Below are 21,750 nucleotides of genomic sequence, written 5' to 3' on the forward strand. Positions count from 1 at the left end.
TTGGACAACGTGGGCCCTGCCGTGCTTCAGAGCAGGCATTAGATACAGGGTGTCATTATTTTCAGGGCCCCACCTGAAAAAATAAAAATAAAAAAAATCTAAAGAGGATAAAAAAATTAGAAAAACCGAAATAAAACTAGTGTGCTGACTGCCGAGTGCTTTTTGCAGTCAGAGATATGTCCCATTCTTTCCATCTCATTCGCTGATTAATTAACGTAATCACGTAATTAACTATTAAGGTCGAGCCGAGGAAGTGACGTCGTTTTCGTATGTCCGTGCGAGGCCAATAGTTACGGGAAAAGCAATTCCCCCGGGCCCCACCACACTGCCGGGGAAGGAAGTGCCTCGCGCGTGCTTGACAGAAGCATCTCTGTCCCCGCCCTCGCCATTCCCTCCCCCACGCGCTCCCTCTCCGCCGTGCTTCACACGCCTCAAACTAAGCATAATCCGAATACTATCATAGCCTTTTGCTCGCATTAAGCTTGAGCAAGATGTACCCATCGAATTAGAAATCGATCGAACCGGCATTTTACGATCTGATTCTTGATTCCATAAAATTGGGATTGGTGATTTTTTATCTGATTTCCCACTTTCAAGATGGAACCGAATTGTTTGGATTGGACCAAATAATTTTTACTTCTTTATTTTTTAAATTTCTTAAACGTTAACGTAATACCAGTCAAATTTCTTAAATGTCCGAGGCATTGGTTGAGCTAGATCAAAGCATCATAAAGGAAAACCATAACGTTAGTGAGGAAGTGTAGTGGTGGAGATACAACACAAGCAAGTTGAAAGGGATTGGAATACATTTTAAGAAGGGATGGTTCTATTGGAATGGACCGGGAATTGATTACTCCTGACCGGGACGTTGAAGTTCCAACAAGAAATGTCTATTAAATAAATTACACAACACTGCACGTTTTATATATGAAATAATTTATGGACGTGTACGCACATGCTTGAAAACATAAATAAGAGTGTTTTTTTTTTTATGGTCGGAAACATATATAAGAGTGTTTAGATATTTAAACAAACTTACGAGTTAACACGTGTTTAAGCATGTCATAAATGATTTTACAACGGCTAATGCATAGATGTGTCCCGTTCACGATGAGCGTGTAAAAGAGCTTGCTGGCGATTAGGCTTTTCTCATACGCACGTGTATCGAATCACGTGTTGTGCAAATCGATCTTGCAAAATTGCCGGTCCTCGACTGATCATGTATTAAGAGTATAAGTGTCGTGTAAACTATTTATTGAGCTATTAAAGTTGAGCACCTTGGGTGGACCTTTAAGGGAATGGCATTATTTTTGTGTATCTATAATTTGGAGAGATTTTCTCCGGTCACCGCATTTGGTTTTCAATGTATTTATGGTGCTTGTATATTGTGTAATTGGTTTATTTAAAAATTTAAAACCTTTCAATACGCCATTTGTTTTAACGTGGCTAGGAGAGCCCATAAACAAATTCCAAAATCTCGACTGAATATTTTTGAGTTGAAGTAACGCGACCATTTAATAAGACAAGCTCGAACCACGATCGAGTTCATAGAAAGATCCACCGAGTTGATCGAGGCTTCAAATTTGGAGTGAGCAAAAAAGACCGTCCGGACCGGGACCGATGGTCCGGTTTCCGGTTTTAGGGGGATCCAATCCGGTTCCTGGTTCCTAAAATTGGAACCGGTGACGTGGCGGTCCGGTTCGGTGCCTGGGCCCAAGATCGGACCGGATCGCCCGGACATGACCCGTCCTTGGTTTTTTTAATTTTTTTTAAAAAACAAACCTAACGTTTATTTGTTGTTTAGGTTTAGGTAATTTAGAGTTCGATCCAGAGCCGCCAATTGAAGATGCCTTGACTCTGCCGAGTTCGTGGTATACCGACCCTTGTTTTCTTGACCTCGAGCTCGATCGCGTCTTCTATTAAAGTGTGCATCTACTTTTCGGAACCGCGGACCGGAAATCCTTAGAATTGCCCGGGAATCGGACCGGTCCGACGGGGCGGCTCCGCTCCCAGGCCCGAGGGTGGCTGGTCTGGTCCGCAGTTTCGAAAAGTGAGAACCGGGATCACAGGTCCGGTTTCCGATTTTTAATGGGAACGGGACCAGACCGAAAACCGCTCACCCCTACTTCAAATACTAGATTGGTGTCTACTCGTCTGTACTTAATCGATTCGAGTCGGGTTGGACCGGCCCGATTTGCCGTCGCCCATTATCGTTCGCCTGAAGCGAACACACGCGCTTCCCCCAGGCGGTGTTCTGCCCCTCCTTGTAAAGCGAACTCCTGTCAGGGACTCCAGTCGTTTTTCTCAAACAGACTTGAAAAACGACGGCATCTCCGTTACGTTCCACGAGCAAAACGACACAGTTTTGGATGGATCCGCCAAACGTCTCTGTTTTTTTCAGCGCGAGGCGGAGGGAATGATCTCGGTCCCTCTGTTAATTTGGCTTTTCCCACATAAAAGCCAAAAGAAAAAAGAAAAGAAAAAAAAAAAGGAAATAGGTGAAACAGGTGAAGCGCAATTCCCTTTTGTCCATGTCCGCCCCTCTCTCTCCTCTCTCTCTCTCTCTCTCCTCTGTGTGTGTCTCGTCTTGAACATTGCTCGGACGTTCCCCTCAGGTTGACGATGACGCGAGACGGAACGGCGTAATCGATCCGCCGCGCAATTTCCGAGCACGCCATTGACGCAACCTCCGCTCGCCCGCTCGCCGGATCAATCTCCGCATGCTTTGCTCCCCGTCCCTTCTTCTTCTAGGGTTTTCTGCTCGGCGTCATTTCCGTTTCTTCGCCTGCTCCTTTTGATTCCTAGGGTTTTGCAGCGGAGGAATTGGAGAGAGAGAGAGAGAGAGAGAGAGAGAGAGAGAGAGAGAGAGAGGAGCTGAAGTCGGAGCGCTCGGATTGTTTTTGGGATTTGCATTGGCCGGAAAATTTACGGGGTTGGGTTCGCATTGTGGTCATTTTGAGGGCGGATGGTTTGTGTGTTTGAGCTGTTTTAGCTGAAAGGTGATTGGGATGGAATCCAAATGTGAGATCGTGGTCGCGATCACTGATTTCGAGATTGTATGAGCTTGAGTCGCCGAGGGATTGTGTTTTGTTGAGGCAATGCTGAATTGAGGTCTTGTTCTGGATTAGAGGAAGAAATCTTGACTCGAAAATGCATTTCGCGAAGCTCGATGACTCGCCTATGTTCCGGAAGCAGGTCTCTCTCTCTCTCTCTGCGTGCCTTTTGTGTGAATTTTCTTTCTTGTTATTCTCGTTATTCCTTCATATTTGTGTAAGTTGGGATAGTAAGACGCAAACTTTTTCTTCATCTCTCTGCAATTGAGCTGATTTAGGTGAAAATCTATACGCTATGAAACTACCTCTGCTCGTCACATGTTAATTTGACCTGCAGCTCTTATACTTCTTCTTTGATTTTTTCGGTTTCTTGTTCGCTGATGGATATCAGTTCACGTTGTTAATAGAGATTAAAGTCACTTAAAGTCGATTTTAAAAAAATTGTCAAAGATAGGAAATGATTTAAGTGTTCATTTGGAGGGGTTCCTGTGAAATAATTTGTAAGAAGTACTCCTGAGTATAGTGCAGAAACCCTCTGTTCTTAAAATATAGAAGTTCTTATTGTAGTATCTAGATGCAAAGAAAATGAAGTAATTTGTTAGATTGATATTTTAATAGATCTTGCTTTTGCATTTATTTCGAAGAGAACAGAAGCGAAATTGACATTGGATGAGCATAGATTGCGTATCAGAACAGCTTCTGAAATCAGTGGGGAAGAAAGTATCTCCGCAGGTTTTGTCGTACACTTCCTCATTGATTGTGATCGCCACTTATGCTATTCAGGGGATTGTGCAATCATCCGACCTGTGGTTTTTCCTTATGATAAATGCTGGTGGGATTTAAGTTAGCTTAAGGTGTTTCAACTTTATCATAAATGCATGGGGAATATTTGATACAGCTATCTTCTTATATTAATCTTTTGAGGATGTAGAAACCAATTATGGATGTACTGACTATCATTGATGAATGGCGTCAAATAACATGAGAATTGACAATTTCGTTGAGTGCATATCTTTTATAGGTTCTTTGCCAAGGTCGGTTGGCATCCACTTGGTGCCTATTGGCAAAACCTTCCAACTTTTTCCTGTGAAAAAAAGAAGTGATACATAGAAAAGTGGTTCATAGTGAAGGGAAATTTGAGTATCCATCTTTGATCCGTGGTCTAATCCTCTGATTCTGAAAGACTTTTGAATTCCTGATAGATTCCTGATTTTAGCATTCTTGAATTTGTGCCTGGCATATGCACATTGTCAGCTTCTATTCATGTTGAGGTTCTGCAGGAGGTTGACAACTACTTTGTTAAAACAGATACAGAGCTTGGAAGAAGGTTCTGATTCATTGAGGGAGCGATGTATGAAGTTCTACAAAGGATGCAGAAAATACACGTATGCTTGCTTAATCTTTCTTGTCAGTGCTCTTTTAATCCACCAGACGTTTTCTTTTTGTTCCAAGAGAATCAGGAGAACATATCTATGAGATGGTCACTTTAAGTATAGTTCTTTGCATTTTTTGCAGCATGAACTATCTACTTGGATGGCATATATTCGCTAATGTCCTCTTAGTCTCCTGTCGTATAACCTTAGCAATACTCTCTCCCTGTTGAATGTTGGCTTTTGGCTCATTACTGGCTCTAGCCCATTTGATAGTGTCTACTGCTATACTGTCATAATTATCTAATGTCTTTCAAGTATTTTGATGATAAAACACGCTATGTTTCCACCTTATTGCCTTTACTTTGAAATGGATAACCAGCCAGACATTTATGTGTGGTTATCTATGACAAAGATAGCTGTAGGGTAATTAATGAGTTCTTAGCGTGCCGTGGGACAGACTGATGTTAGGTTTTGCAATGCCTTGATTAACTTAGCAGTTGTAGACTAAGAGAACAGCTGAAGTTCTTTACTTCTAAGTAGTTTCTTATCATTGTCACGTTTGTTATTAGTGCGCCAGACAATCATCTTTTGCTTCTTATACTATTGCTATGTGCCCTTGTTCCTTTTCTCCTTTTTAGGGAAGGCCTTGGTGAGGCATATGATGGAGACATTGCTTTTGCAAGTGCCCTGGAAACTTTTGGTGGGGGGCACAATGATCCTATTAGTGTGGCCTTTGGAGGTATGTGCCTGTGCAACTGATTTGTTATATGGGGAAGCTGACTTGCAAATTTTATAGATGCTGCTGCCTCTTCCTGCATCTCTGTCTTCCTTCCTTCCCCTCTGTCTCTGTCTCTGTCTCTGTCTCTCTCAATGCACAATAATAAGTGAAGTTTGGCCTTGTACCAGTGCTTGTAATCCGTATAAACATGAAATTGAACTGCATTCCTGAATGTCCAGACATATGGCTTTTTAATGGGACTGAGAATGTAGGGACTTATGATCACTCTGTTGTTTCAAGTTTCAACAGCAGTTAAATACAAACATCGTGAAAAGACTGACTGCACTTGCATGCTTGCATTGACAGCTCTTCCTTTTTATAGCTGTTTCAGTGAGATGCTTCCTCATTGAATGAGTTCTTTCTGTCAAAAAATTTCATCAAAAAGATTACGCGGGCCTTTCCATAAAGCTTCTGAAATTTTATTTAGCTTTTCATTCCTAAATAACATGTCAAAAAGTTTCATTAAAAAAAAAAAGGGTCATTTCATCAAAGCTTCTGAAATGTTATTTAGCATTTCAGTGAGATGCTTCCTGATTGAATGAGTTCTTTCTGTCAAAAAGTTTCATAAAAAAGATTACATGGGCATTTCCATAAAGCCTCTAAAATGTTATTTAGCTTTTCATTCCTAAATGACATGTCACAAGGGCATATGAAGTGAAGGCCAGCATGGCATCTGCATTTTTTCATTGATTTTATCTACACGGTCTGATTTGCAATTTTGAGAGCTGATTCTTTTGATTATTGGTTTATCACCAATGATGAAACTTCTCATTTGTTTTGCAGGCCCTGTCATGACAAAGTTTACTATTGCTTTGAGAGAGATTGGCACATACAAAGAAGTTCTTCGGTCACAGGTACTCAATTAAAATTTGAAACTGTAGTTGACTCGATTCTGACAATTTTTCTTTTGCCTTAGTGGGATTGCTTCGTACTTGTGCGTGTTGTTTTTTCTCTTTCTTTGGTTCACATTGTTAAGGCTAACAAATCTTCAGAATGTTTGTTTAGTTTTGAAAGTCTCTTAATAGTCTGTGCTGGTAGACATTCCTGTATGTTGCATTCATCTGATTAGTTGAAGAGACTTTAATCATCCTAAGTTTCTTCTTTAATAAAATCTATTTTCACTCCAATTGAATTTATTCTCTCTTTGAATAACATATGCTGACGTCCTTTTGTTCTTTAGCAAGGTCTCCTAGAGCATTCTCTGAGCTGAAAGTGGGAAAATGACTACATTTTGTGGTAGGATGATGACTTCGATTTGTCACTACGCAGTCCATACATTCGATATGTGTGATGGACATCTCTTCACAAATGGTCATAGACCAATCTGCATTCTAAGTTGTGGCTCAAAAGAAGATGAAGAACCGTGCTGCATAGTATTGCTATAATACCTGAATAAAACGTTGTCTTTTGGGAAAGATCTGGATTGTCATACACACTTTGATCTGTTGAATGTGGTCACATGTCTTCCTGCTCCTCGTTCTTATGTAATAATCAACTTGCTGACATGAGCTCCTTATGTATATGGCGTTGCACCCCCTTGGTGCCCTATTGTAGTCTTTTCTTTTACCTATAAAAGGTGCAGGTCAATTGGCTGAGATGAGTTCTTATGTCTCTTTGTTTATTCCTTCGCTTGTTTCTCACAACTACAATATCCTGTGCTGGCTGTCTATCTGTATTAATAATTCACTCTCCTACCATTTTTACTAGATATGCTATTTTGTCAAATAAAAATAGTCTCTTTTAAGTTTTTCAGGAGCTTCTGAGATCAAGCATGTAAGTGTAAGTTTGGATCAGTTTTAGTAGATTCATTCACTTTGCTCCGAACATCCTCCATTGATTCAAAGAAAAGAAGTCGGTTTTATTTTGTTGATCAAGAACACAATTTATTTTTCGTGCTTTCGCTTCTTCATTATTTTTCCCTTTCCCTTCTTGCTAGTGGAGGCTGGGCTTTCTCTAAAAAACGCTTCCCAGATTAAACTATAGTAGTTTCATAAACAAGTTTTAATTGCCTTTAAGTGGAGGATCGGTATTATGAGGCCCAGAATCTTTTGAAGAAACTACACATTTGTATAGTTTCCATTCACATTTTTCATCACTTGACACTAGGAAAATGATTTTTTTTCCCTCAATCGGTCTTGCTTTTATTTTATTTATTTTTGGTTTCATTGACCGCCGACCCCAACTAGTTTGGCATAAAGGCGATGATGTTGATGTTGACACTAGGAAAATGATTTTTCTAGTAAGTTTTTCATATGATTGGATTGCCTTCCTACCATGCCTTCTCTTCGCCTTCTGACAGCTTCACCTTTTGCCTTTATCGACATAAATGCATACGCAATGACACTGCCTTTTGTATGTTTGTTTGCTTTGTCATTCCAGGTTGAGCATATGCTAAATGACAGATTATTGCAGTTTGTCAACATTGACTTGCTTGATGTGAAGGTATTTTGAGGCAAACTCTTTTACTGGATTTCACTAGTCGTTGAAATTATGACATGGCCATCCTATTAAAGTTGCCTACATAGCAATTATGTATGAGACGCGTTTTAGGAACATGGCTTCTACCTGATAGGAACTAAGCTATTCATTTTTTATATGCAGTAAGGCTTACTAAAATGCTTGTCCTTTTTCTCTTGTCATGATTTCTCATATAAGTTAAGTTGGCTAAGCATCAAATCAAATGATTTACAGTAGGCCATTCTTTGACGAAGCTTCAATTATGCAACTAATCTTAGCAGAAGTATACTTTGTTTGAGGATCATGAAGTCACTATGAGAACTAATCTTAGCAGGTTTTACCTTGAGGTGCAAAAGGCAAATACTCCTTTGCTTTGAACTGATTTTGGGCAACTGGTAGAGGCAAATTTATCATTGCAGAAACATAGAAGTAATTGGGATAAATCAACAATGTTTTGTGAAGAGCACGTCGAAATTAGTTTTGCGGTATGTTGGTTCTTCTGACAGTTTAATATGGCATGTGCAAGTGCAGGAAGCGCGTAAGCGGTTTGACAAGGCCAGCCTTCTTTATGATCAGGTGCCATTCCTTACCCTCTGCCAATATAATATCCTAGTAGCGATTTCTTGTTGTCTGAACACCTAGTTGCTGTCATATTATTTCAAAAGTACCTTTTCACCGGTTCCAGATAACATGGTGATCACATGTGAGGTGTCCTAAATGCAAAGGAACCTTTTCTTATCTTCGTAGTTGAAATTGAAAAATGGTATGAATATTGGGAAGAACGTGGACTAGCCACCGATTCAGACTAATAGACTCATCGATCATTATTTGTTAAAATATTATCGGCAGACAACCTTAAATTATCTGGATAGGGAGGATAACTCAGTGCCATCTCCTATTAATTTATTTGACGAAATTGTTGAATGTATCTTGCCGTTCAATATGATTGTGGCACTTTTATAGGGAGTGAAATAATTGTCTATTTGTGTCTTCTTCATGTAATCCTCTGTTAGTATGGTTCTTGTAGACAGGTGTGGTGTTAGGGATAATAAACGTTGTTTATTAACTCTATCAATAGAATTGTGCTTACTGGCAAGAGTGGTCTTGTGGGTAAAGAACTGAAAGGAAGTAAGAGCAATATATTGGCTTTAGGTATTCTGACTCTATTCATATTATTCAATGACCCAACAACATATGCAACGAACGTTAGTTGAGAAGAACATTTTCGGATATTTTCTTTTCGCATCGGACATTCCATATCCAATTGCTGGTCAATGTATCCATTTTTGCTTAGAATATACTGTTGACAATGGAGACTGAAGTTGTTTTATCACATGCATTTATATCTTGTTTTTGCCGTTCTTTACACATGAATCTTTATGCCCCGTTATTGGTAAACAAATGGACAGACCTAGACCAATTTTTTATGTGCAGGCTCGTGAGAAGTACCTTTCATTAAGGAAAGGAACAAAAAGTGATGTAGCGATTGTCTTAGAAGAGGTAAGATCTGCATACTTGCAATTATTTTTATCTTATGTATGACCATGTTGATATTTCTATTATGTGTTTTCTTTTCTTGATGGAGATAAAGGCGATTGGGGAGGGGGTGGGGGTTGGGGAGGCATGCAGCATGATCTATTCTCTGATTCATGTTGTACTGATAATCTTATTTATCACAATGTTCATGTAACTTGGTACCTTGGAACTTTAGGAGCTTCATAGTGCACGGACTGCATTTGAACAAGCTCGTTTTAACCTGGTGAGTAGTTACATCCTTCTAGTTCGCTTTGTATCTACAGGTGTATGTGATTTACCGTAACCATTCTGCTTGATCTCTTCTATAGGTAACTACTTTATCTAATGTCGAAGCAAAAAAGAGGTTTGAATTCTTGGAAGCAGTCAGTGGGACGATGGATGCCCACCTTCGATACTTTAAACAGGTGAATCCTATTGAAAAACTTTAGCCTTCACTGGGTCTTATTTTTCCAAATACTTGGTATACTCACGTTGAACTTACTTTGTAGGGCTATGAATTGTTGCATCAAATGGAACCATACATAAATCAGGTCTGGCATAATTTTTCCCTTATGAGTGTTTTTCGTATTTTTAGTCTTTCGTAGATTTTGTTATTTCACATTAGTGAAAATGTTTCTGTTATTAAGTAACCATTTTTCACCCAAAAGCTCTAACATGAGAAATGCGTCCACACTCATATGTGAGCTGCATCCTACATGGGAAGCACATGTTTCTTAACACACTCACTCCCGCGTAAGTCGTTTCTTGCATGTCAGTCACATGATGTGGATGTAACCTCATCGACAAGATAACTTAAGATCGAACCAAAGGTTTGAAATCTTGCAATGGTCAAAGACCCCTTGTGGCTTCTGTTTCGGTAGGTCATCTGGTTCAACCGAGTTGAACCGCAGCGTTGATGAATTCCTCACAATTTACGACTAAGTTACTACTTTATTCATTGGAGTGTCTTGTACACAAATATGTGCCCAGCCAGTCTCCGTTTATGCTTGAGGTTAAGGGTTCCATTACCCTTGAGTGCCTTTGCTTGTTTTTTGTTTTCTGAGCTAAAGACCTAGTCAAAGATCTGGCAAAGTGCTAACCTGTTCACTAGGTTCACCGGTTAAACCAAGCCTTCGTTGGTTATGACTGGTTTTTGACCTGTCCGTTTATCCAATAAAAATTGGACTGGGTGAGGGTCCAGTTCCTGGTTCAATTGGTTGAACCAACTGTTCCAGGTTCAAAAACACTGATCACAACATAGTAACAGAAATCGACAGAATAACATTAAAATATAGTTTTAAGATTCAAACTTTTAACTGGTGCTTTCTAGCCTGTTAGACAGACCAAGAGAAACGGGCCTTTAACGCCTTTCTAACATGTTTCTCTTAACAAATATTTTGGTGATACTTTATATATGTTGTGTGATGTGTGGTCACTTGTCTATCTTGCTTTTTCTTGTATGATTTGATATGGTCAACAATTGGCTAGGTTGGATCAGGATTTTTCACCCTAATTCTTGATCTAATTAAGACTTGATCATAATGTGGTGCAACTGATGGATTAAAACCTAGGAAGCACCGACACTTTTCGGGGGCCTTCATGTCGTATCGTGTCATGTTCGACACTCTCTGATATGCGATCGACACGTGTCGGCGCTCTAGATATGCCGGCGACACGCGAGTGTAGTATTTAGACACACTCGGGATTAATTTTAAGCATTTTTAATAAACTAGGGGCCAAAATGTAAATTATATTTAATTCATATATCTAACCACTCCAAAATTAATATATTCAACCAGCCAAAAAAAAAAAAAAAAATCTAATCGTGAATCCTAAACAGAAAAAGAAGAAGAAATTCACCGCTGATATTTTTATGTATATATAATAATTTATCATATATATATATATATATATATAAAATATGCATTTAGTAGACAACGTGTTCTAACGTGTTGGAATTCTTTGTATTCTGAGAAATGATGTGTCGGTGTGTCGTATCGTGTTGTGTCGCATGTCGGTGCTACTTAGATTAAAACACCGTCGATTTGGAATTGTATAGTATATTGGGTGAGAGTGTTTGGTGGAATTTGCATTCTAGTAAACATTGGGAGTTTGAAGACTTTCAGTACTTTAATTCCTCCAAAACAGTAATAACATCTCATTCAAACCTCTTCCTACTGTGGGTTGGTTATATGGATCCTACACCTTATATAACGTGAGATAAACAAAAGGATGATAAACTCCAAATGGTTGACTGAAAAGAGCAGCCACATTGCCGCCATGACCCATGGTGATGAATTGATTGAGCTACTGAACATCGGTGATGCCAGCTTATTGGGAAGGCAATTCAGGAGTGTTCTTTTGGATTAGACGCTTTGCTTTGGAAGCTTAATGCCAGAGATCCTTGCTCATCTGTAGGTTCTTCACTTATAATCTTGTGGGCAAGAATTCTCACTTGATAACCATCAGAGAAGGAAGCAAGTGATGGTTCTCGTGTACCTCTTCTGTGTTGCTGCATCCCCAGATGGCTAAGCAATTAGAGTGTTGGGGCTTTTCATAGGAGTTACCTATGTAGATTGCCTGGGGTATTTACCTTTCTTAATCTCAAAACTACATGGTAATGGTATTTCTGGTAATTATGAATCATCAAGCATGAGCAAGTTCTCCACTATGAAGATGGACAAATGTTCGTCCATCGTAATTTGTCGTTGGGAAGGAAACAAGTGGGACACTTGATGGACGGTAATTAGTGCTTTAGGAAAGATGGAAAATTTCTTACAATTACTTCTTAATACTTCAAAGCCTATGTACTAGTGGTTTCTGAAAATCTTCTAGGAGAAATTTTCCTTTTTTCTTCCTGCTCTATATTGTTTGTTTCCAAATACTGAAAACTTGGAGGTAACTCTTTGCAGGTCTTGACCTATGCTCAACAGTCAAGAGAACGGTCCAACTATGAGCAGGCAGCTCTTAATGAAAGGATGCAGGAATATAAGCGACAGATTGATAGGGAAAGTAGGTGGTCTTCCAATGGTCCTAATGGATCTCCTAATGGAGAGGGTATCCAAGCTATTGGCAGAAGTTCCCACAAGATGATAGAAGCTGTCATGCAATCTGCTGCAAAAGGAAAGGTTCGAAGAAACTTTTTCCATTCCCTGTATAAGGCCATTATCTTTGTCTTCAGCGTCTTGTTTGCTACCCTTCACTGTTTCCTCTTAGCTTATCTATTATGAATTCATAGGTTCAAACCATTCGGCAAGGTTATCTCTCAAAGCGATCGTCAAATTTGAGAGGTGACTGGAAGAGGAGGTTTTTTGTTCTTGATAGCCGAGGAATGCTTTACTATTATCGCAAGCAATGCAGTAAGCCATCAGTAAGTAATGTTTTCTGTTTTGTTGATGGAATTAATTGTTCACATGGTCCTTATTTGTAGGAGTTTACCGGGAAACGTGCAGCTATAACCACATGAAACAGAGCAAGCTGAAATTTTTTTTTTCTTTTTTCAGCTAAACCAATTTCTTTAGTTTGGTTTTGGTTTTCCAATCAAGCCAACTAGTGTTTTCATTATAACTTTTCATCTTAAGTTAACTATGTAGACCACATTGCAAGTGTGCAATTCTGTCATACATTTATTCGATTTAAACTGAATGAATATTTTATACTTGAACAGATTGATACATATATGAAGAAAGTGTTTTGGTCTTGGGTTAGACTATAACTGTATACTGGCTAACTACTACCAGTCCTATAGGGCCAACAAAAGAGATACATTAGTGTTAAGGCCCAAATGGTTCAGTAAGAGACCAAACTATGATGTTGATGACTTCTCCTTTAATATTTATCGATTTAAACTAAATGAACAGTTTATACTTGAAGAGATTGACACATATATGAAGAAAGTGTTTTGGTCTTGGGTTAGACTGTAACTTGTACTGGCTAACTGCTACCGGTCCAATAGGGCCAAGAAAAGAAATACATTAGTGTTAAGGCCCAAATGGTTCAGTCAGATACCAAAACTATGATTTGGTGACTTATCCTTTAATATTTGCCATGGTAGATTTAGTTGGTTTAGTTTCTAGCTGTACCCAGCACTGAATGAAGTCCATTTATTCATGGCCCTTCTTATTACGATTATTATTGTTGAATACTGGTATTAATTTGACTTTGTCTCTTAGGGTTCTGTCAGTTACAACGCTGGTCAGAGGAATAGTTCAGAGCTTGGGTCTGGATTGCTAAGTCGTTGGCTTTCTTCTCATTATCATGGTGGAGTACACGATGAGAAGTCTGTTGCCCATCACACAGTGAATCTGCTTACGTCAACCATAAAAGTGGATGCCGACCAGTCTGATCTAAGGTTTTGTTTCAGGATTATTTCACCATCAAAAAGTTACACTTTGCAGGTGTGCGTTTCCTGCTTCTTGCAGTTGTTTTTTTTTTTTAATGGTTGTTTCAAACAACTTGTGGTGTGGTACATAATTAGAGTTAACTTTTAATGAAAAGAACCTTACAATTGTTATTTAGCTGGTCAGTGCAGGCAGAAAGCGCATTGGATCAGACGGATTGGATTGAAAAGATAACAGGAGTGATTGCTTCATTGCTAAGTTCTCAGGCACCTGAAAGGGTAATTGCCAAAATTTCATCTGCTGGCTTCTTTGTTTCTTCATCTGAATATATGGCATCCTATTATCTTTCAGTGTCTTTCTGTTGGACCTTTGGGAAGTGGTCATCATCATTCTGCCAGTGAGAGTAGCTCTTTTGAAAGTTCTGATTTTGACCACAATGCTGCTGAAGAATACACGGCAGAGAGACATCTTGCTTCTTCTCATCATGACCGCTTGTCGAGGAACTTACAACAGCAAAGATCCTGTGTCAAAATTGAGAAGCCCATTGATATATTGCAAAAAGTATGTGGCAACGATAGATGTGCTGATTGTGGAGCTCCTGAACCAGACTGGGCATCCTTGAATCTTGGCGTTCTTGTTTGCATCGAGTGTTCTGGTGTTCATCGGAACCTCGGGGTTCACATATCAAAGGCAAGTGAAGGAGTTTCCTAGTTGCTTTTACATGTAACACTCATTTGGTTAGTGATACTGTCGTGCCAAAAACAGCTTACTCTTTAAATGCATAATATTTGCCTTACCTTTTAAATGTTTGACAGAAGCTTCTTGATGGTATAACTTAAATGTTTGTATCTTTGTGGTGAGGTGGTACTTATGAATATTGGATTCAATCATAGGTGAGGTCACTTACACTTGATGTCAAAGTATGGGAGCCTTCAGTTATAAGTTTGTTTCAGTCTCTGGGCAATGCCTTTGCTAACTCAGTTTGGGAGGAACTATTGCAATCAAGAAGTACTTTGCATCATCCAACAAGGTAACCATTTTTGCGGCTGCTTGAAGCCTTCTCTCATTTCCTTCTGAATGGTGTTAGAGAAAGCTCATATTACTGCTGTTCATTTGTTCTGTGTAGCTTATTTGATTCCAACAAGCTGCAGATGCATCTTATGGCCAAACCTAGTCATTCTGATTCTATATCATTGAAGGAGAAATTTATCCATGCAAAGGTATCGCCCATATACCTTCACTACATTGCTTTTGTATCTTGTTTCTCTTACTGTTGCTCTGAACACTAGCTGAGAGAATATGCTTATTCTAGAACAACTTTTGACAGCAATCCCCTTGGGCTTTGTTCTTTTTGGTGAACAATATTCATGAGTAACAGAGTCTTTGATGAGATATTATTGCAACTTGAAAGAATGTGATTAGAATGATATGTTCACCTGTGGACTCTGCTCACGGGGGAATATCCTTTATTAATCGAGTCATATCGCAGCGAATGGTTCCAGATGACCAGTTAGGAAATTGGCCTTCTTGTTGCACTGCTGATGAATTGATTGGATTTTGGATTTGGATGTATCATACTTTAATCACTCAAGTTGTTGAGCTCTGCAAGTGCCCCCTCAATATTGTACGTGTTAGAATATATAAATATTAAACCGCACCTTCATCTAACAGCTTAAGCTTTTAAAACAGTTGACAGTAGTCCCACAATATCTCACATGGTATCAGAGCAGGAGGTCCTGAGTTTAAATCTTTCTAGGCCCCTATTTGCCTCCTCAGTAAAATTTTTCCACGCGTAGTACTAGGCAAAAAGACCAGGCTAAGCGTGCGGGGGAGTGGTGGTAGAATATATAATTATTGAACTGCGCTTTCATCTAACAATTGTGCAGTATTAGAGCCTTGTCAGTTGGTGACTCCCTTTTTCCTTTTGCTCGCAGTATGCAGAAAAGCTTTTTGTCCGCAAACGCAAGGATAGTCAAAGTTTTCAATCAGTGGTGCCAGAGATCTGGGATGCTGTTTGTGCCAATGACAAGAAAGCTGTATACCGGTACATTGTTACTTCTGAAACAGATATCAATACTGTGTTTCAGCTAGCATCAAGCAGCTCTACTTTGACTCTTGCAAAAGTGATGCTATTGCAAGAACAGACGAGTCACAACCAAAGCTGTAGCTCAGAGAGATCCTCAACGAGCTCGTTGAATCTTGGAAGTGCTGGTGACAGCCAGAGGATGGATTATCTTGAAGGATGCACTCTACTTCACCTTGCATGTGAAACTGCTGATATTGGCATGCTGGAGCTGCTTCTACAATATGGTGCAAATGTTAATGCTGTTGATTCAGGAGGGAATATGCCGCTCCACCGTTGTATTTTAAGAGGCAGAGCTGCCAATGCCAAGATGCTTCTTGCAAGGTGACCGAAGAGATCTTGTTGGCTTCTAATCATTACTGATTGTTATTTATAACCATGTATTATGCCTTGGTCCTTTGATAAGCTAAGCTGCTATATTTGATGTTTGGTAATTCGAATATGAATTAGATGCATAGCTATAAAGTAATCGATGTACATTGTGGAGGATGAATATGTTGTCCTATTTTTTCTGGGGAAATGTTGAGAAAACAGGAAGTGGGGGTAGAATTCAGTTTACTTTGGTACCATGGTACTAATAAGTTCGATTATTGATTTAGTTCCTTGAGTTGGTTAACCTCCTCCTCGAGCCCTAGCCCAGTGGTCATGAAGCTTGTGCTTGATAGCAGCATTAATGTCTTTACTTGAAAAAAGTTTATCCTTCGTTATCTCATATAGACATCCTGCTTGAGAATGATGATTCAATTGCAGGGGGGCAGATCCACACGCACTAAATGGTGAAGGTAAAACTCCCCTGGAGCTTGCAGTGGAGTCGAGTTTTGGAGACAATGAGGTTCTCAATCTATTGTCGGATACAAATGGATGAAGTCATAGGAGATAATTCTTGAAGTGTCATTCTGGATGCTCTAGAGAGGAGGTATTCTTGTTGCTTATGTGTTGTCATCTATACATATAGTTCAATAGCTGGTTTTGTTGAAGGAAATGCGAAAGGCACTTGGGGGTTCTGGAGGAGAGTGGTAGGTTGTTGTGCCTGCCCCACAGGATTTTGTGGCAGTCAGTCCCCACCATTGTCACCATTGTAATTTAAAGCATTGATTTGTAAGTTGAGAGGTAAGTGAAGCCTCTGATCAGGAGAACTGTAGTGTGGTATCTATGCTGTTTGCTTCCTTTCCTGGTCTAGCTGTGAAATTGTACTTTAGGCCACTGTCTGTTTTGTCTGTATATTAGTTCTTTTTAGGCAATTTTCCATTGGAAATGGAAGCTTTATTATGATGTAAACTCTATGAAGGTAATTAGAAGTGGGTCACTGGGGAGTGAGGAGAAAGCTCACTTTGATTTTTGAGTGGGGAAGTAGGATGTACAACGTTGATGTTTTCATATCTTTTTGAGATTACTGCTTTTCAGAGAACCCCTCATTTTCTTTTTGACGGTGGATGGTTAGCCGAGAACGAACTGAAATTGGAGGATCAAACTCTCGTCAGGTTTTAACTTCTGAAGAATGTTTGGCCCAGTTCACTTCCTGATTTTTTAAAGTGAGTTTTTGGTCATTTTCTCTTTTTCAATAGAATTTAGGATTTGCTAAATATGAGGAATTTGTACTCCACGACTCCTTTTCTAGAATTTATTTAGATTTTCTTGATGAAATGAAATATGTTAGATTGAATGGGTAAGATTATGGTTACACGGACCTTTCCCCAATAGGAGATACCTATACAACACCCTCGGTATCCCCCATCCCCACCCATGTTTGGAGGATGTTAAATCCAGTCACTTACCGCCTCATGATACTACCAAGGGGCCCAATTTTATCAGTCGCTACTGACAGCTCGGTTAGGCCGAGTTGTCTTCAAAGGAAATATCTATACAAGATCCCAGATATTTCCTTAGTTCTAGTTGTCTTCAACGGAATTACCTAGACAAGATTCTAGGTATTCCCTTAGTTCGAGTTGTCTCCGACGGAATTATCTATACAAGACCCTTGGTATTTCCTTATCCTAGCTATGTCAGAGTCCGTATAAGAACGCGAACTCAGGCAAGGCGATTCATACTTCAAGGTTTAAGCTTTGAGTATGTTAGTTACAGTTATCATTTGCATTTCATGAATCATCCATATCTGCATTAGAAAATTGGACTGGCAATCCCAACAAAAACATCATGCATTACATGGTTAAAATTTAGGTTTCAGTATAAAAGCTTTTGAATGAAATCTTTGCGAGCCTTCACTCAAAGAAGAGCAGTTGTTGATACATAAATTTTGGCTAAATCATTTTAGAATAATAGCATAAAAAATTAGGAATATTTAATGCATCTTCACATAGCTTGCATTTAGATTAGTCTAATTTTAATATGCATTCACATTTACATTTAATTGGACCGGCAGTGGAAGCGGACTTGAAATTGACAAATTCGGCCAACGTAGGGGAAAGCTTTGTGCCAAAAGTCCCAAGGCTTTGGGGCTTAATTAAGCTTGATTCAGCCCACTAGAGATTAATTAAACAAAAGGGCCTCTAATTAAATGTTTATTAATTAGAAAATGCCCTAATTCAAACTCATAAGAAGCGAACAAGCTCGCGGAAGGGCTAATATTCAGCCAAGCCCATATAATGGGCTGACCGAATTCCTCAAGGGCCGAATGGGATTAAATTGCAGTTATGTGAAGGTCGGGGACTATTCCGTAACTAGACGAAAAGCGCGAAATCTTAGAATTTCATTATATAAAGAGAATGGGATCAAATTGCAGTTATGCGAAGGTCGGGGACTATTCCGTAACTAGATGAAAAGCGCGAAATCTTAGAATTACATTATATAAAGAGAGAGAGAGAGAGAAGGCGAGAGGGTTCAGATGTTCTTTCATCGATAGAGAGAGAGAAGGCGAGAGGGCCACTGATTGAAGACACACGGGCAGGGAGACAAGAAGACTTTTACGGTCACAACAGAACGAGCTAAGCCAGAGATCGTTCCCAGTTATTAGTCCTTTCTTTTAATGGGTTAACGTTCTAGAATTACAATATTGATGTTACAGGCCACAAAATAACTTCTTAGAAACCGCTGGTCGATCTACAGTTAGGTGCTTTTTTAATGGGTTTTTTTTTTTTTTTGAATCGAAGTCAAAATGGGGTTTCACTGGACGAATATTGTGCAACTTGCATTCTTTATTGACAACTGGCTTACTAACAATGTCTTCTAGTGTTTCGACATCACCTTGACCATGTCCACTCTTCCCAATTGACTCAATCATGGATTTCTCCCACTAATAAGATACGGTTAGCCTTATCATCCCCAAGACACCATACCTATTCACTTTTTCCTATATGTCCCTTGTTATGGGTAACAGATTGTATTGACTAGAATCGAACGATCTCACGAGTGCTTTAGCTTTTTATGCAGACTCACATGTTACGGTGATCAGAATTGATTCTTCCAGCCTGGTTCTTTGAAAGCTCGTTTAATTATCATTTCCGTTTTCCTAGAAATTCTTGCTTTATCATGATTCAGAATGTTATCGGTATTCGATTATTTCAAGTTGCTAGCCGTTTCCCTCGGTCAAACATTCTCATTTTGATGGAGTTTCACGTTTGCATAATCCGGCTTCCTTACATCTAGGAGGCCGTTTCATCCTCGAGTCTCATCTGATCACAATGATGAGATGAAAGAAAATAAAAGGATAAAGAAAAGAAAAGAAATCAAATAAAAGAGCCTCCTGCAGGCAGAGGACAAATTTTGCAGGAAAAAGGATGATATGCAGCGGACAAGATTGCAGAAGATGACAAAAAAAAGGAAAGCGGAAAATGCTTTTTGACTTTTTTGTTTTTATGGGTCGAACTGCTTTTTAACTTTTGATCTTTCACGAAACGGGACAAGCTGCAAGACTGTCCCGTTTTTAGTCTTTTAGATGGGGCATTGCAGAGCGTCCTTCTAGCCCGGCTTTTACTTTTTACCTGGAGGAATGCCGGAGACACTTAAACTGATGTGCGAGACCAATTTGCATACAAAGTCCCAGGCAAGCACCATAGAAATACAATCCTTCCCTACTTCCTTTGACGATTTTTTTTTTTGTATTATTTTGTCATGATAGCACAAAAAGGTTATCGATTACATAAAAAATTTCTTTTTCTCGTATAACCACAAAAATTAGGAATTTTTTTTAATGTTGTTGAGTCTATATTTTTACATAAACATATACTGTGATACACATTTCGATTTTGCGCAAATAGAAAAGTTCTCGTCGGTCCATGCCACATATGGAAATGCTGTTAGTAAACATGTTATTATAAGCGGCTTAAAAGTAGACACGATATCCACGTCAGCGATTTTCGATGAAAATTGATCGGATGAGCTCAATTTACAAAACGTGAAAATGTTTAAGACTCAATTAACAAAATTAAAAAATTTAGGACTGAATTGATAAAATACAATAGACTAACGACTTTCTAGGAAATTTTCTTTGTTGCAATGAGATCCTTTGCTACTTAAGGTTAGATTTTTACCATCTCCACGTATGCATTTTCGGATTCATTAAAAGTAATATGCCGTTCATATGTGGATTAGAATATGGGTTCTTGACCCATTTTGCCACCTCTAATCACCGGACACGAGAAGCTGGATTTTGTCTCCTTTTGCATCGGGTTCCGAGCGCGAAACTAAACCGAACAAGACTTGCAATGCCGTTTCGACTTGTAGATCAAGATAGATTTCTTGCCTGTGAAACCATACCGATTCGGCCCATTCGGGTTTTGTCCAAAGAAAACGCATCCAGGATGTCCTTCCGACAACATTCCAAGCCTTGTGAGAGAACAATGCATCAAAGCATCAACGTTGGCCGTTTGCAATCTAGTGTCCAAAATAATCCAAGTTCCCAAAACTGAATGGCCTCTCTCAAAGCCTCACCACCACAACATCTCTAGTCAAAAAGAAAATAACACAAACCTTATCCAACAGGTGGAAATATCTCCTCTATCTTATCACCTTGAACTCACGAACACCACTCCTATGAATACACGACCAAAACGCATTGGATCCTCATTCTGCTTGAAACCCCACATCAAGGCTCACACCAGAACCATGCAGACATCAGTAATTTTTGCAGCAGCACCATCTTTCCCACTAGCGTCCACCAACAAGTCACCTGGGTCGCCATGGAAGTTCAAGCCAAGGCCACAAAGTAGCCGTTTTCCTCTCCTCAAAGCGCATGCCGATCCGTCTGAAGTCGACTATAGCTCCATGACCTCGTAAGTCGCTTGCTACCACCTGATCTTTCTTTCTGCGATAGGTTGTATACAGAACCACGAACAATGAGCATCCTCCTCGGCTTGTCTCCCTCTGTTCCAGTGTCTTTCCAGCAGAGGCTTGTGAGACACTTGGAGGGGAGGCCTGCAATGTGGAAATGTACCCGGAAGTGAAGCTGAAACCGGAACCTCGGAGCACCAATCCCACGACTTCCTCCGAGCTGGTCGACCGAGAGTACTACGAGTATGATAGCCCCAAGACGTAAGCTCTCGTGATGCCCAACTTGTTCATTGCTGGGCAGTTTCGATCATGGAACGCACATCGAGTCTGACGACTTTTGCTTCAGGGTGTTTCTAGGAGAGGCCTGTGATGATCTTGGAGGAGAATTCTGTGAGGCTGAATTTCAAAAAGGAGTGCACTGAGAGAAGAGCTTCTGTGGATCAAAATCTGCCGGCTGTGGTGTATTAATGTCACTATGCACTGTTTCTTCTGATGCGAATCCTTTCTGTGTTATGTAATTGGACATCCTGTAGCTGCATATATACATAAGGAATCCATCCACAATATGGACTTGACCTTTTACTAAAGATGAAAGTTTAGTTCTTGGAGTAGTCCTCATGTGAGTTGTCGTGCTCAATCTGAACGATGCTGGACTATTGAATCTAATGATTTCGCTATATTGCTGACTAGAAACAGGACCCATCACAAGAATATTTTTCAGAGCTGAGAAGCATCCTATGTCTTCTAGTATGGATTTCATACATCTAGAACTTCGTAATCTAGCATAAATACCTTCTATAGATATTCCAACTACCAAATATTGATGTATTGGCAAGGACAGTGATTCAAGAGGGTCCAAAAATCTCCGCTTGATGAACCCTGTATAATACTTCTCCAAAAGTGGGGTATTCAAAATGACAACGTT

The 21,750-nt window shown here is 39.6% G+C and overlaps 2 protein-coding genes and 1 long non-coding RNA gene across 3 annotated transcripts; 2 read left to right on the top strand and 1 right to left on the bottom strand.

Moving 5' to 3' along the window:
* The first annotated feature begins 2,851 nt into the window (after window positions 1–2,851).
* Window positions 2,852–17,007, top strand: LOC115747450 (ADP-ribosylation factor GTPase-activating protein AGD3). The gene is made up of 19 exons (XM_030683633.1): window positions 2,852–3,195; window positions 4,362–4,438; window positions 5,065–5,165; window positions 5,988–6,058; window positions 7,584–7,646; window positions 8,193–8,237; window positions 9,096–9,161; window positions 9,373–9,420; window positions 9,506–9,601; window positions 9,686–9,727; window positions 12,089–12,304; window positions 12,415–12,546; window positions 13,349–13,573; window positions 13,708–13,794; window positions 13,868–14,206; window positions 14,410–14,546; window positions 14,643–14,736; window positions 15,451–15,923; window positions 16,350–17,007. Exons 1-19 carry the CDS (start codon window positions 3,151–3,153, stop codon window positions 16,462–16,464), a joined length of 2,472 nt encoding a protein of 823 aa, XP_030539493.1. The 5' UTR covers window positions 2,852–3,150; the 3' UTR covers window positions 16,465–17,007.
* LOC115747451 lies at window positions 10,684–11,342 on the bottom strand. The gene is made up of 2 exons (XR_004016130.1): window positions 11,213–11,342; window positions 10,684–10,743 (listed from the first exon to the last, which is right to left on the bottom strand). It is a non-coding gene; the product is annotated as an uncharacterized LOC115747451 (long non-coding RNA).
* Window positions 17,008–20,588: 3,581 nt separating the features above from the next.
* Window positions 20,589–21,436, top strand: LOC115747528 (light-regulated protein, chloroplastic). Its single transcript, XM_030683723.2, has 3 exons — window positions 20,589–20,827; window positions 20,928–21,086; window positions 21,172–21,436. The coding sequence occupies exons 1-3, from the start codon at window positions 20,589–20,591 to the stop codon at window positions 21,245–21,247; spliced, it is 474 nt and encodes a 157-aa protein (XP_030539583.2). The 3' UTR covers window positions 21,248–21,436.
* Window positions 21,437–21,750: the final 314 nt, after the last annotated feature.

The sequence above is a fragment of the Rhodamnia argentea genome, chromosome 5 (assembly GCF_020921035.1).
Source record: "Rhodamnia argentea isolate NSW1041297 chromosome 5, ASM2092103v1, whole genome shotgun sequence".
Taxonomy (NCBI): domain Eukaryota; kingdom Viridiplantae; phylum Streptophyta; class Magnoliopsida; order Myrtales; family Myrtaceae; genus Rhodamnia; species Rhodamnia argentea.